Genomic DNA, 14,292 nt, shown 5'->3' with positions numbered 1-14,292 from the left:
GCCCCCCCCCCCCCCCCCCCCGGCTTTTCGTTCACTCCTCGGGCTCTGGTTGAGCTCTTACTGATTTGTTCTCAGCCATCACTCATACACGCCCACTGGCTGGCCGTAAAGCAAACGCTGGAGAAGCGTGTTCTCTTCCAGCACGCCTGCATATATTGTCACGGCAAGTTCTCATCTTCCTTCCGCCCTCCTGGAGACACTTAAATATATCCCAGGGAGATCCCCTCCTCTTTTCAAAGCCGTTGGAGGGTTTGGGCAAATGGAAGCGTTTCATTTCGGTTTGAAATGGGAGTGGTTCCCCCCCCCCCCCAAAGAATGCAAGGCAAAGCGCCACAGTTCCATTTGTAACCGAGCAACTACAAACGAAAAGTACACGTTTTGTTTCTGTTCGCCGCGTTCGTCTGGCTTTTCAGGGGCGGGCGCTACCGGGTGTATTAACTGCACCGAGGGCTACTTCATGGAGGACGGGAGATGCGTGCAGGCCTGTAGCACCAGCTATTACTTGGACCACTCTTCAGAGCACGGATACAAATCCTGCAAGAAGTAAGTGGGCCCGCCCCCTTCAGTCCGAGCCCTCGGTCCCTGGGTCCTTATTTGACCCCCTCCATAAATAATACGAAACAGAATTACTAACCGTGAACGAAGGTTCCAACATCTACCTGTGGACAGTGCCCTGCGGCTTTAACCCAGCTTCCATTTAACATTCTTTGTTTTTCTCGCAGGAGCGCTTAAAACCTTTAAGGTAGTATTTCTGTTCCAAGTACGGGCGTCCTTCCATTTAAAATCACACACCCTAGGGCACCTGGGTGGCTCAGTCAGTAAGCATCTGACTTGGGCTCAGGTCGTGATCTCATGGTTCACGAGTTTGAGCCCCATGTCAGGTGAGCTCGAGCCCCACTTTGGGGGAGCCCCACTTCTCTGTCTCTCTCTGCCCCTCCTAGGATTCTCTCTCTCCACCTGTCACTCACTTGTGCCTTCTCTCTCTCTCTCAAAAATATTTTTAAAAAATTTTTAAACTTCATTGAGAGGTTGATAGCTGACATCTTTTCTTGTACCCAATGTGTGAAAGGACGATGAATTCTACGTTTTCCCCACAGATGTGATGCCAGCTGTCTGACATGCAATGGTCCGGGGTTCAAGAACTGTACGAGCTGCCCCAGTGGGTATCTCTTAGACCTAGGGACGTGTCAGATGGGAGCCATCTGCAAGGACGGTGAGTACAGCCTGCTCATTTTGATCCTCTGAGCAAAGGGTCACCTTTTAATATTGATATCTAATACCTTTCCACTCAAAGAAACTACCAAGCGTGAGTTAGATGAACAGGCCCAATATCTTGTTGGCATTCATCTGTCTTGAACTCACACCTACAGTGGGTTTGGGTTTTGGTTCATTTCTTTCAATTAAAAGAAGAAATGAATCACCTGTATAGTTCTACTGGCCAAGAGGGCACAGTTAGCTCTTTTCAATTAGCAAACTTTGTGGGGTTTTTTTTTTTGTTGTTTTTTTTTTTTTTACATTTTAGAGTTGTAGGTTCACAGCAAAATTAAGCGGGAAGTACAGAGAGATCCCATACATGCCCTGACTACCCCCCCGCCCCGTGACATACACACACACACACCCCCTTGCCCACCATTAGCCTTCTCTACCAGAGTGGTAACCTTTGTTATAATCAATGAACCTTCATTCACACACCATTATCACCCAAAGCGATACCCGAAAGATATACTTTGGGGATCACCCAAAGTCCTTAGTTGACATTAGGGCTCACTCTTGGTGTTGTACATTCTAGGAGTTTGGACAACTGTATAAGGACGTGAATCCACCATTAGAGTGGCATACAGGACACTTTCACTGCCCCAAAAATCCACTGGGCTCTGCCTTTCCCTCCCTTCATCCCTCCTCCTCCCCCCCAGAACCTACTAGTTTTTTCTTACCGTCTCCATAGATTTACCTTTTCCAGCATATCATATAGTTGGAATATGCAACCTTTCTCAACTCGTTTCTTCATGTATTTATTTCCCACCTTCCACCGTATGTGCTTTTGATCAGATTTTTTTAATACCATGTATATGAAGATTTGTAGCCTGCGTTTGATACTAAGCATTATCCTTTGTTTTTACAAAGTTCTCTGACACTTCAGTTTTAACGACAGCATAAAATTCTATCACGGGACGATGCCGCTTGATTGCCATTCCCTTTATTTGGATCATTTAAAATTTTGATACGTAACAATCAAACGGTATCTGAATACTTCATGAAGCCTGTGGGGTAAGGAATTAATTATAGAGCCAGGTAGAGAACTTAAGACTTCTAAATGTTGGCTCATTTTTCTTCTCTCTGCACACACGCTTCTCAACCAAAATGCTGGGACCGCACACCTTCTCCAAAGAGTCACAGTAAATTGGTTTTGGTTTTGGTTTTGGGGTGCTGTCTAGGCATGGATATTTTTAGAAGCTTCTCAAGTGTTTCTAATGTGCAGCCAGGTTTGGGAACGTTTTGCTGTTCCATTCCCCCTGACAACGTGACAAATGCCAAGCCCTCTCCTATTTCTAGCCTCAGTTTCCCCATTTATAAATGAAGAAATGTAAGTTATTCCAACTTCAGCATTTTGTGAACTTTGACTCCGTGTAATTCACATGGAGGGCGCCCTAACATTGGAGCCTGACGTTTTTTGCAGACACGCATCTCAATGACATAGAAAGCATTTTGAACCATCGTTATTTTTAAACATCTATAGATTGTTATGAAAATAGAAAAATAAAATTTTAAAGTATGCATTTGGAACAGTCTTCCCGGACAAGAACACTTCCCTTGGTTTACTATCTGAATGGGCGCTCTTCTAGAAATTTCACAACAGGTACAACAGTGCTCTGGTTGGGAGAATGTGGATTCAGAAATCAGAATACTGTCGTTCATTTCTTGGGCTGCAGATCTTGGGCAGGTGATGAATTTCTCTGGGCCTCACTTCCCTCATCTGTAAACATGAGGAGGCTAATACTATTGACCTTGTCTGGTTATTCTAAAACTTCCCATTAGGAATTTCAAAAAGATGTCAAAAAGAACCAGGCAGCTGATGGCACCTATAGAACACGATTGATGGTCTCATTTCCTCAGAGCATGATAGGTGACTTTGTGTCTTCATAGCTTTTTGACTATAGGATGGGTCCAGCTGGGACAGACCCAGTCAGGCTCTGTGTTCTCACCACACAACACGGGGACAGAGGGTTGGGGTGAGGGCATCCCAGGGACCATGTAAGTATCACTTTTTGCTTAAAACCATGGTTCCCTTCTACCTGGATGTGACCGGAATTTTTAAGTTAGTAACAGAAAACAGAGGAAGATCCACAGTCGCTTGAAATTTTCACCTGTAGCATTTGGTACCAGGCATGGCCACGTCTGCGATGCTTTTCCTGCCTTCTTTAAACCACGGTAAACGTGGGGATGAGTTCTGCCAACTGGCACTTTGGTAGGAGTGGAGTGTCAGGATCGTGGGCAAGAGTAGAAAATGAAGAACCATGGTTTGCAAGGCGTCCACTTTCAGATCAGCTAAATAATGAGAAATAATGAGATCACTGATGGCTCACCGGGCTTTTCAAATCACATGGCGATTGCATGTAGGGATTCGTGATTTAGTCTCTCTCACCTGTCATATTTCAATGATTCTAAGACACACTTTTTTTTTTTTTTTACATTGTAACATCTCTGAAATCAGATGCATCTTATTCTTTATGCCTTTGACTTAGTCACAGTGATGTCTAGCTGACTGAGTCAGGTGTGCGGTTGCTGCTTCTTGTGTTGAATTTAATGGGAGTTCAGAAGCGCTTCGAAAAATTAAACGAGTGTTTACTATCAAAGGAAGAGTTTTTGCCATAAGCAGAGAAACACAACAGCATAGTTATATAACGAATATTTAACCTTGAGCTAAAAAATAACACCATAGTTATATAACTAATATTTAACGGACATTTCAAGAAGGACAAAATTAATATTCTAATATTGATGAGAATGTAAGAAAGAAGCATGTTTTTTCTGGGCAGAGCTTAACATGGTGGTGCATCTTACATCCAGGGTCTTGGATTCAATGAAATATAATATAAATGGCTGTATACTCTCTGCTCTGGGTAATTCGGAGAAGAAAACTTCCATGCTTATGTTATTATTGATTTCTAATTTATTCTTTTTTCTAACCTTTTTTTTTTTCCTTTCATAAATGACACCAATCACATTTACCATTGGACTGCCATCTCTCTTCTTGAAAAACAATGGTGTTGACTGAAATCACTTTGAGTGGACCAAATTTCCTCCTTGGTGACTGTTCCTCAATGATCTCTTCCACTCCCCCAATCTGCCTCTCTGGCCAATCACAACCTTCTTCCGTGTGTACATCATGCTGCTCTCGTCCTCAACTCCCCCCTCTGTCTTGCTGACTTCCTGGAAAAGCCACGGAAGAATCCTGGGCCGAAGGAGGCTTCTGTATGCTAGTGAAAAAGAACAATCTGTGCCAACGGAAGGTTCTTCAACAACTTTGCTGCAAAACATGTACATTCCAAGGCTGAGCTGCGATCCTAGATTTCTTTGTTCCTGTAGACTTCTAGATTACTCCATATTATTATTAAAAAGAAAAAAAAAAAAAACAAAAAAAAAAAAAAAAAGCAAGCCACCTCTCTCTTTTTTGCTCTCTTTTTCTCTCTCTCTCAAATTTGTGCAGGGAGATGGTGAACTGTTTTGTCAGAACTTAAATGGAAAAAAAAAAAAATAAACCTACAACAAGCCTACCTTTTATAACTGGGTGTTTAGTGCTAAACAGCCAGAAACACAGAGACAGTATTGTATGACCAAAGCATTTGATGCCAAAATTTGACGTTAAAGTAATGATTTGATTTCCTGCCCTGGTTTTGAAGGTCCATTTTTTTCCCCCCTTTGCATTTACTTGCTTGTTTCCCCTTTGAGATGCCTAAAAATACCTTTCAAAAACATCACAAGAGCAGACATAGATCAGAATCAAAGAGAGAGCTCTTGCGTGTGTCATTTTTCACGTGTGAGTCCACTGTTTGTCGGGGGAAATGGCACAAAACTGGACCTGAGGGCATTCAGAACATCCCGCGGAGTTGTGTTCAGTGTCGTTTTGTCTTAGTTTTTCACAGTTGAACATTGATACTTTTCCACACATAATTGACTGCGTGCATTATGTGCTGGTTTTGGCGTTTGACTCACGCGATAAGTCTGCTCCACTGGTTTCATCAGATAGATTTGCTGCTACTGGCTTTTCCATTGCCGATTGGGTGATTTTACACACAGCTGGTCAAATGGGATCACTCTCTACCATCAGATTGGTGATGGACAGAAAGCAAAGTTACACCAAATAGCTGAGACTGATCCAGCTCCCCTGAAATCTGGAGTGTTCACTCTGTGGACCCCTGCCCAATCTCTTGGTGCTATCTGGCCATTATCCCCATAGCATTTTTTTGTTTGTTTGTTTGTTTTTAAAGGCCATCAGAAATTCCATTTATCGCGATGGGAAGCATTTTGGATAGGATGCGGGAGATTTCTTCCTTGAGTCCAAAGTTTCTAAAAGGTCCTGTATTTTTTAAGAAATGGAATTATTTAAATACTATTTAAGCTTGTGCCCAAGTTGGCCGGGCAGTGTTTCTCAATGGTGCTTATTAGAAGTTTTATCATTTTGTCATTTTAAGAAAATAAAACTGGAAATTGAATATGGGTGGCATGATTGTACCCTCCTGGTTCTGTTATTTCTCACTCCTCTGTCCCTCTTCTAACTGTGCTATGTTACATCTGTCCACTGGATGTCAATGAGATCGTGTGTTTTCTTGGAAATCTTCTCACCGGTTTTCTACAAACTCCTAAACAACATCCTGGAATCTAGCAGACTGAATTTTGTGAAAACTATTTTGGATCAGTGGTTAGAAATGATGCCGGATAGATCTTTTTACCGATTCTGAGTTTCTCTGTGTAGGGGAGGATAGACTCATAACAAGTTTCTTCGTTTTTCCCATCAGAGCTCCATTGGTGACCTCATTTGCTTTGGGAGTGACCGGCCATCTTACAGGCTTTATTCTTTTGACAGCCTCACTTCCAAGATCTCACTAGGCCTCACAGCTGAGAACAGGGACCATATCAATATAGATTATCTGGGGAAGGAGCTGGGAAGTGGATGCGAAGGTCCCCACCCACACAGCACGCTAGTGAAAAGCCGACCTTGAAAACAGTCATTCCTAGACATCCAAGTCATTACCTGACCATAGGTGATTAATTATAGTCTAATGACCCTCTTCACAGCAATGTAGTGATACTGAGTCACATAGTGATTCATAAGTAACTAGGGAATCAACGGATTTTGCCGACCAACTTTCGTTTTCCTAACACTGCAGCAGACCCTTCTGACCTGAAGAAAATAAGTCCATCCAGGGTATGGCGTATAGAGCCTTACATTTAAAGGCACAGCCTCTACATGGACAAATGTAAGCGCAAGCCGAAAGCAAGAGCGGGCAGATGGCAAAACCAGATTTGCCTGCAAAGGAATCCATTTTACTGAACCAGCCCATACTGCTTGAGGCACAAACTTACTATGATCGGAAAGATAAAAACCATGTCTGTGTTCTTAGACAAATAACCGTCAAAATGACAGCCAAATTCATCGGGGTCCACCAATGTACCTGTTCCATTCCCCACCGACCATGCAGGCACACGTCACGGAAATACTGGTCTAACTGCTAGTGTGTTACTGCCTCGTTTATCTACAGAATATTATTAACTAGAACATAATGCTTTCAAAGTTTAAGTTAATGTTATATATTATGTATAAATATATATATTCATAATGAGATATATGGAATGGATAGTACAAAGTTTGGAGACTTCACAAATGCTCTAACCTTCTAGAGACAAAAGTCCTATCTTCTGTTCTCTTTTGTCTTTTTATTTTGAATTAGTGATCCACTGTTAACTCCAAATCCACTTTTACTGAAAAATACTGTACATGTGTAAAATGTTCAGTTGTTTTTTTGTAAAATATAGCAGAATGATTGTAATTGATACTGGCCCAAATCAATGTTATTCCATATTTTATTTTTTCTATTAAATTAACCTAAGTTCCTGTTTATCTGATCTGTTCCTACCCACGGGTAACTATCTCTGAGAGGGTGAGAGAAGGAGAAACTTCTGTTTCCACCTGTGGCCACATAGAAGCTGAATATAAAGGATGGAAGTAAATGGACCATCTGAAGGTCAGAAAAGAAAGGGTAAGCAGAGGAAAGAGCTGAAAAGGAGAGACAGAGTAACGGAAGTATAAGAAAGGAAGAGGTTAGACTCGGTCCTGAGCGGATGTTAATTCCCGTTTTCAGAAAGCCAGCTGGTGGGGAGGGGAACTTGGTGTCCAGACCCACACTGGGGTCTGTACTTTTTAGCAGCTTGTGCAGATGGTCCAGTATCTGGGCCATCTAAGCGTGCCCTTTCCCTGGGCTTCCCCCAGGGTTTGGACTACTGCGTACCCACCAGTGTGCGTGTGGAGGGGTGAGGACCCAGGGGCTGGACACAAGTAGGTGGGGGAATGTGAAGCGTGGAAAGGGGAGAAGGCCTCACTGAATTTTCTGATATTCTATGTAAAATTGACCGTGGCCGTAGCCCGGGAAGCCTAGAAGGTAACTTAGTCTAAAATACAGCTCCCGTACATGCCACAGGGTGAGACTGTATGGCTTATAGATCTTTGAGAACCTTCCTGGAGATGCAGACACTAGCCTTGAGATGTCAGTGCCCTGCCTCTTCGGCAGAGAAAGGAGACATCAGTGAAAACAAGATCCAAGTTGAGCTCCAGTTAGGTTTAAAGGGATACTAAACGGTGTAAGAGAGCTCCACTGTCATGAAATCCCATCATGAGAATGGCGGGGCAGCGGGGAGGGAATGAATTTTATTGAGCACTTACTAGGTACCGCCCAGTGTGGGAGTGCAGAGTGTATGCATGCTAATGTAAACTTCCTTAACTCTCACAAAAAAACTCTCAAGCAGAGGTATGCCCGGTTTACACATTAATCGTTACCTTCTGTTTACAAACAAGAAAGCTGAGACCCATGGGCTTGAAATAAATTGGGATTACATAACCAGACACAACAGTTAAAAGTCAACAGTGAGACCGTGAACGTTCACTAGTGACTTCTAACTCTCAGACGAATGGGACACTAAGTTACTAAGTCCAGACAGGCAGAATTCCTTTGACTGGAACCGATCAGGGTGAAGTTCCTAGAGTCAGTGCAACTAGGATTGGTTCTTGGGAGCTAGGGCTGAGGCTTAGCTGAGAAAGGAGGAGTGTTAGCAGCAAACTTGGTATTGAAGAGATGGCTCGGGGTAGCAGGTCAACTATTTGCGTGGCTTCATCTAGCGGCTACATCGCTCCAAAGAACAGTGATCCGACATCTGATGGGTTAGTCAGGAAGGATCTACATTTCTACGCTTTCCAAAAGATGAGCAGAGTGGCCCATCCTCAGCCCCCACGCCTGTGGCAGACCTTCCTAATCACCAGTATCCGTCTGGGGATTGATCGGACTTGCCTCTCTTTCCGCAGCCCTCCCACCCCCAGTGTTAGGGGGGGCCTGTCATCATGCTGCTCATCTCTTCTGTCACACCCCTTGCTTTCCCACCGAAGCGTCTACTCTTCACTTTGAGGCTCCAGCCAACTGAGTACAAGCGGATATCAGGCAGCTAAAAGAGGAGGAGGCACGTCTTATTAACGGCTTTCATACCATCATTCGGTCGCATGCAAAGAGCAATGACGGATGGCAGTGCGATGAATGATGGAGAAAATCAGAGGCAGCTGTAAACCATGACCTGGCCAGTTTAACGCTCCCTCCTCCTTCCGTCCTCTAATGCAAAATGGTAGAGGGAACGTAAAGGCCAGCTGCCGCTTGACCTCACCTGGCCCAGGCTGGGCCCTGGGCCCCCAGTCAGGATATGTCAAGGACAGAAAGTAGAAACCTGCTTCCGGTCGACAGCCATGCCCAAATGTTTTTGCTGTTGCCAACCCATAAAACCTTAAGTTCTCGGCAGAATACTTTGGAGCTGGTGACAAACTCCCTAGGGCATAGCCAAGATGGACCTCATTTCCCTGTGGCTCGTTGGAGCCAGGGAGCACTAGAAGCGGGACTGCGAGGTACATGAGCCTGTCCCCCCCTCATCAGGAGAGGTGAAGATCTGTCCCAGAGTCAATCTTGGGCAAGAAGGATACAGTTACACAATATCCCTGCATCTCAGAGGGCCAGTCTGGGAACTGGGAACGCTCACAGTTCCTTTCCGCGCTAACTGCGGAGGACGGAGAAGGATACTTATTACTGAAGCATTTTCTTAACACGGTCTTCTCTCTAAAGGAGGCCATTTTGAGGGCGACTGTTGCTTTTTCAAAGCCGGGTGTCGATCAACCAAAGATATTTTGGATCCCCACTTTGAAAAATTCCCAGAAACGTTTCCTGGGGCCTAAAGTGTACGATTTTTTTTTTTTTTTTAATTTTAGGAAAGAGTACGTTATTTTAAGAATATGCTTGAAGGCTGACAGAGTTTTACTTTAGGGAAAACTAAAAGTTTTATTTCATTTTGGCTTTCATTTGGCCCACACAAACTCAGAGGCCTATGGAGATACTTAGCAAGATTCACAGCTGGTAAAGGGTGGGGCTGGGACTGGAGCCCACAACCTCAACCTTCTGCACAACACTGCCTCCTTTTGAAGAATGCCGGAGGGGGGGGGGGGGGGAACAAGCCCGTATTACATACACCGCAGGGGTTAAGAGCCCTTTCTCAAGTGCAGGTAGAAGACACAATGGATCCCTGGCCTTGGCTTTTTCTCTTCATGAGCTCAAGTTAATTGCTTCCGTAAATAATAAGTCCCCGTGGTCCTTCTCGCCCTCTACAAGCTTACAGTCTAATGGGGAGCACAGACACAAAAATACGAAGCTCTTTACGTGCCTTCAAAAGGGCATAAAAATATTGTGGGGGAGTCCAGAGGAGCAAGCTCACTTTACCAGTTAAGTGCTAAACGTTCCATACCCTTGCATTACAAACTTTCTAAGGGGCATCCAAAAATAGCGTGCTCCATTAAAACTACTATTACCTTGGGGTGCCTAAGTGGCTCAGTTGGTTAAGCGTCCGGCTTCTTCTCAGGTCATGATCTCATGGCTCCTGAGTTCAGGCTCCACACTGGGGTCTGTGCTGACAGTTCGGAGCCTGGAGCCCGCTTCGGATTCCGTGCCTCCCTCTCTCTCTGCCCTTCCCCCGCTCTCTTTTTCACATACTCTCTCTCTCTCTCTCTCTCTCTCTCAAAAATAAGCATTAAAAAAAGATTTTAATACAGTCACCTCAAAATATGCAGATTCAAGGGATATTTTAATTAAATACCTACAAAATGCAGCATGTCAAAACTAGACCATTACAACCCAACTCTTAAGGAACCACATGCAATTGGCGTGCCTGGGTGCCTCAGTCAGTTAAGCGTCCAACTTCGGCTCAGGTCATGATCTCGCCATCTGTAAGTTCAAGCCCGCAGCGGGCTCTGTGCTGAGAGCTCAGAGCCTGGAGCCTGTTTCAGATTCTGTGTGTCTCTCCCTCTGCCACTCCCCTACTCACTCTCTCTCTCTCTCTCTCTTTCTCTCTCTCTGTCAAAAATAAAGAAGCATTAAAAAACAAAAAAGAAACCACATATAATTAATTTAATGTAGGATAAAGGTAATTTAAATATGTTTGACATGACGTGGGACTTACAGAGGCGGGAAAACCTACGATCTGTTGGGATCTTAATATAACTCTGCAAAGGAGGGAGAAATTCACTATTCATGCTCGGGGTGGGGAGTTAGATTTATATATATTCCTCATCTCTTCCCTCAAGATTTCTACCTGTAGCTCCAAATAGCTACTTGACATTTCCCTTCAGATAGCTAATAGGCATCTCAAAATTAACATGTCCCAGACAGACTTCAGATTCCTGAATCTCCTTAATATCATCACCAAATGTCTCCCGCCCCATTCATGGTATTACAACCCAGCCACCCAGTTGCTCAAATCCAAAATCTTTTTTCTTTTTTTTTTCCCCCCCAAATCCAACCCATTAGCAGGGTCCCATTAATCATGCCTTTCCAATAGATCTCTAAATAGTCCATAGTTGTAATTATGGGTCAAGCCGCCATCGTCTCTGTCCAGAATGACTGCAGGTGCCTCGTAAGGAGGCTCCCTGTTTCTCTTTCCTCCTTTCTTTTTCTCTCCAGCCCCATCCGCTCTCCACAGGGAGAGCAGAGCTGCTATTACAAACACAAAATCAGATTTCGCCTCTTTCTTCCTATTTCACTCGAAGTCACATCTGAACTCCTTACCTGAGCTCTTTCCCATCTCCTTTCTTGCCGCTTCCCCCTACTCATCGCGTTCCAGTCGTAACAACTTTTTGTTCTTCAAGCCAAGGCTAGCAGGTTTGTGCCTCAAGACCCCTGCCCTTCGCCCGGCTGGTTTCTTCCCATCCTGCGGGTCTCGGTTCAAAAATAGCTCCCTTGGAGAGCAGTTGCCTCCACCACTCACCCCACGCCTGCCCACCTTTTCTGGTGTTTTCGCGGCACGTATCACAACCTGACATTCTATGGTTCCTTTGCTTGTTTACTGTCAGTCTCTCCCAGTAGAATGTCAGCACCGTGCAAGCTGGCGCTCTGTCCATCTTATTCACAGCCATAGCTTGTAGGCGTAGCACGGTGCCTTCCCTGCCTGATCAACGTTCGCAGAATGGATGGATAAAAAGGCTAAAGAAAGAAACGGCATTTGCTCCGAGTCTTGACGGATAAGCAGGAATTTGTAAGTCAGTGAAGGTGAGGATGTTGAAGAAGGATTCTTGGGAGAGAGAACCAGTTCGAAGGGCACAAAACCATTAAAGTGTCTGTGGTCAGGGATGGCAAGGAGGGGGCAGGGTAGGCACTGGAGGCAGAGGATGGAGAGACAGTGGAGGGCAACTTGTAAAATACTGTGGAGGGGCTGGTGCCCTCCTCCCCTCCCCTTGACAGAGTCCTCAACCCTCTTTTCAGAGAGGCTAAATGACGTGCTCAAGGAGACCGTGTTCGGGGCGCCCGGGTGGCTCAGTCGGTTGGGCATCCGACTTCGGCTCAGGTCATGATCTCGCGGTCCGTGAGTTCGAGCCCCGCGTCGGGCTCCGTGCTGACAGCTCAGAGCCCGGAGCCTGTTTCGGATTCTGTGTCTCCCTCTCTCTCTGACCCTCCCCCGTTCATGCTGTCTCTCCCTGTCTCAAAAATAAATAAACGTTCAAAAAAAAAAAAAATTTTTTTTTTTTAAATAAAAAAGGAGGCCGTGTTTGCTTCGGTCCCTGGAGGACTGACACCTACACTGAGCCAGCTAAATGGAAGGACAGGGTGCTAAGCACAGCTCAGCTGTCAAAATAGCTCACATGAGAGGAGGCAGCCCATAGCTTCTCTTCACTGTGATATCCATGGCCAGAGCAACATATTCGGCAAGGCCTGTTTGCAAGATGATACTCGGGGACAAGAGCTTGCTCAGAATCCTCTTTTCCTTCTAAGGAAAAAAAAAAACCAAAAAGCAAACCGAAACACTTTGCCCTCCAAATCGTCACCAGAGGAGAGTGAAAGGAAAGAAAGTGATATGCTAGCCCCTTTCTTCCCGAACGATGAAAACAACAATAATAACTCCCACACGTAAAGTGCTTCCCGTGGGCTAAGTTCCGTGCTGCCTGCTTCGTATGGGTTATTCCACTCAGGACCATGAATAGCCCGATTTTATCCTCTTTTTACAAATGGGAAAGCAGGTGACGTAAATGCCTAAGGCACCCCAGTGATAAATGGAAGATCTGGGATTAATTTAAACCCAGACAATCTGATATCAGAATCTCCAGGAGAAATACAGGAGCCAAGGAAGATGTCTGTGAAAACAGCCTTCGGGCTATGACCACGGAGCTCGCATGAGGATTAAGGATTTTAACTGGTGACGTCTTTCAGGGCCCCCACTATCTCTTGTGAATACAGCAACATCCACCCAAGACTACGCACCATGACCGTACATGGCACTTTCTGTGACCAAGCCAGGAGTGGGTATCAGGATCATTATGAGAATTCATAGCAACCGACGGGCCGCGTGGGCAAAGGAAATTAGAACGGAACCAAGGGGAACGAGGCAGTGGCTGTTAAGAAATGAGGATGCGATGCCTCTTTTCATGCTAATTTTTTTCTATCCGGGAGGCCATCGTTTGCGTTTTTCTAGCCCCAGATGAAATGAGACAGAAATCGAACGGAGATATGGGGAACAGAGCGAAACATTACAATGCTGAAGTCATCACATAATACAAATTCCGTGAGTTCCTTTGATAAATCTGGTAAAAGATAAATTCCTTCCAGGTGGTATTACCTAAGACTTTCTTGCCACCTGCATCGTAACTGGTATAATAAAACCTACTCAACGAATGTAAAAATTTTTGTTATGTAGCAGAATGTGCTTTGTAACTTACTTGTGTAGTGAGAAGAGCCACAAGCCTAACAAACCCAGGAGTTACCTTGACCATTTCTCCCCACTCCTACGTCTGCCCCGTTGGCAGGTCAAGACAGCTCTGCCTCCAAAATATGTCTCCGCTTCATTTTCTGCCCTTCACTTTTACTACCCCCGTCCTCATCAAGCTGCTTCTGGGTCAGGCGACTTCTCACCTCGACTACTGCAAAACTTCCTTTCTAGCCTCATCTAATGCACCCTTTGTGTCCACAACTCCACACGTTCCTACCTTTTTCCTTCCAATCTATCCCACACAGGAGCCAGAGTGCTCTTTCTAAAAATTCAAAGCTCACATGAGGCTCTGCTGTTTAAAACCCTCCCGTGGCTTCCCATTTCCCCTTGGATAAAGTCGAAATACCTTTCTATGGCCACCAAGTCCATGGTCAATCTGACCTACCCCACCACTCTAAACTCATCTCATGACATTCTTTATCTCCCATATTTTCCAGCCACAGTGACTTTCCCTGATTTTTCCTTTAACTTTGTGCCTTAGAACTTTCCCACATGCCATTCCCCCTACTTTAATGTTATCCCATTCTTAATCATCTACTGATGGATAATATTTATTATCTGGGCCTCGGTTTAAATGTCACTTCCCTGGGGGCGCCTGCGTGGCTCAGTCGGTTGAGCGTCCGACTTCGGCTCAGGTCACGATCTCACGGTCCGTGAGTTCGAGCCCCGCGTCGGGCTCTGTGCTGACGGCTCAGAGCCTGCAGCCTGCTACGGATCCTGCGTCTCCCCCTCTCTCTG

General features: G+C 45.0%; 1 protein-coding gene across 1 annotated transcript in view; it reads left to right on the top strand.

The window, feature by feature from the left end:
* Positions 1 to 14,292, top strand: part of PCSK5 (proprotein convertase subtilisin/kexin type 5) — a 471,153-nt gene that overhangs the window by 311,150 nt on the left and 145,711 nt on the right. The window contains exons 19-20 of the mRNA XM_040449255.1: positions 414 to 543; positions 1,098 to 1,213. Coding sequence (XP_040305189.1) covers positions 414 to 543; positions 1,098 to 1,213 — 246 coding nt within the window. The remainder of the gene's footprint in view (positions 1 to 413; positions 544 to 1,097; positions 1,214 to 14,292) is intronic.

Source organism: Herpailurus yagouaroundi, unplaced genomic scaffold (assembly GCF_014898765.1).
Source record: "Herpailurus yagouaroundi ecotype Mexico unplaced genomic scaffold, PumYag 199, whole genome shotgun sequence".
Classification (NCBI taxonomy): domain Eukaryota; kingdom Metazoa; phylum Chordata; class Mammalia; order Carnivora; family Felidae; genus Herpailurus; species Herpailurus yagouaroundi.
This window is presented reverse-complemented; position numbering and strand designations above follow the sequence as displayed.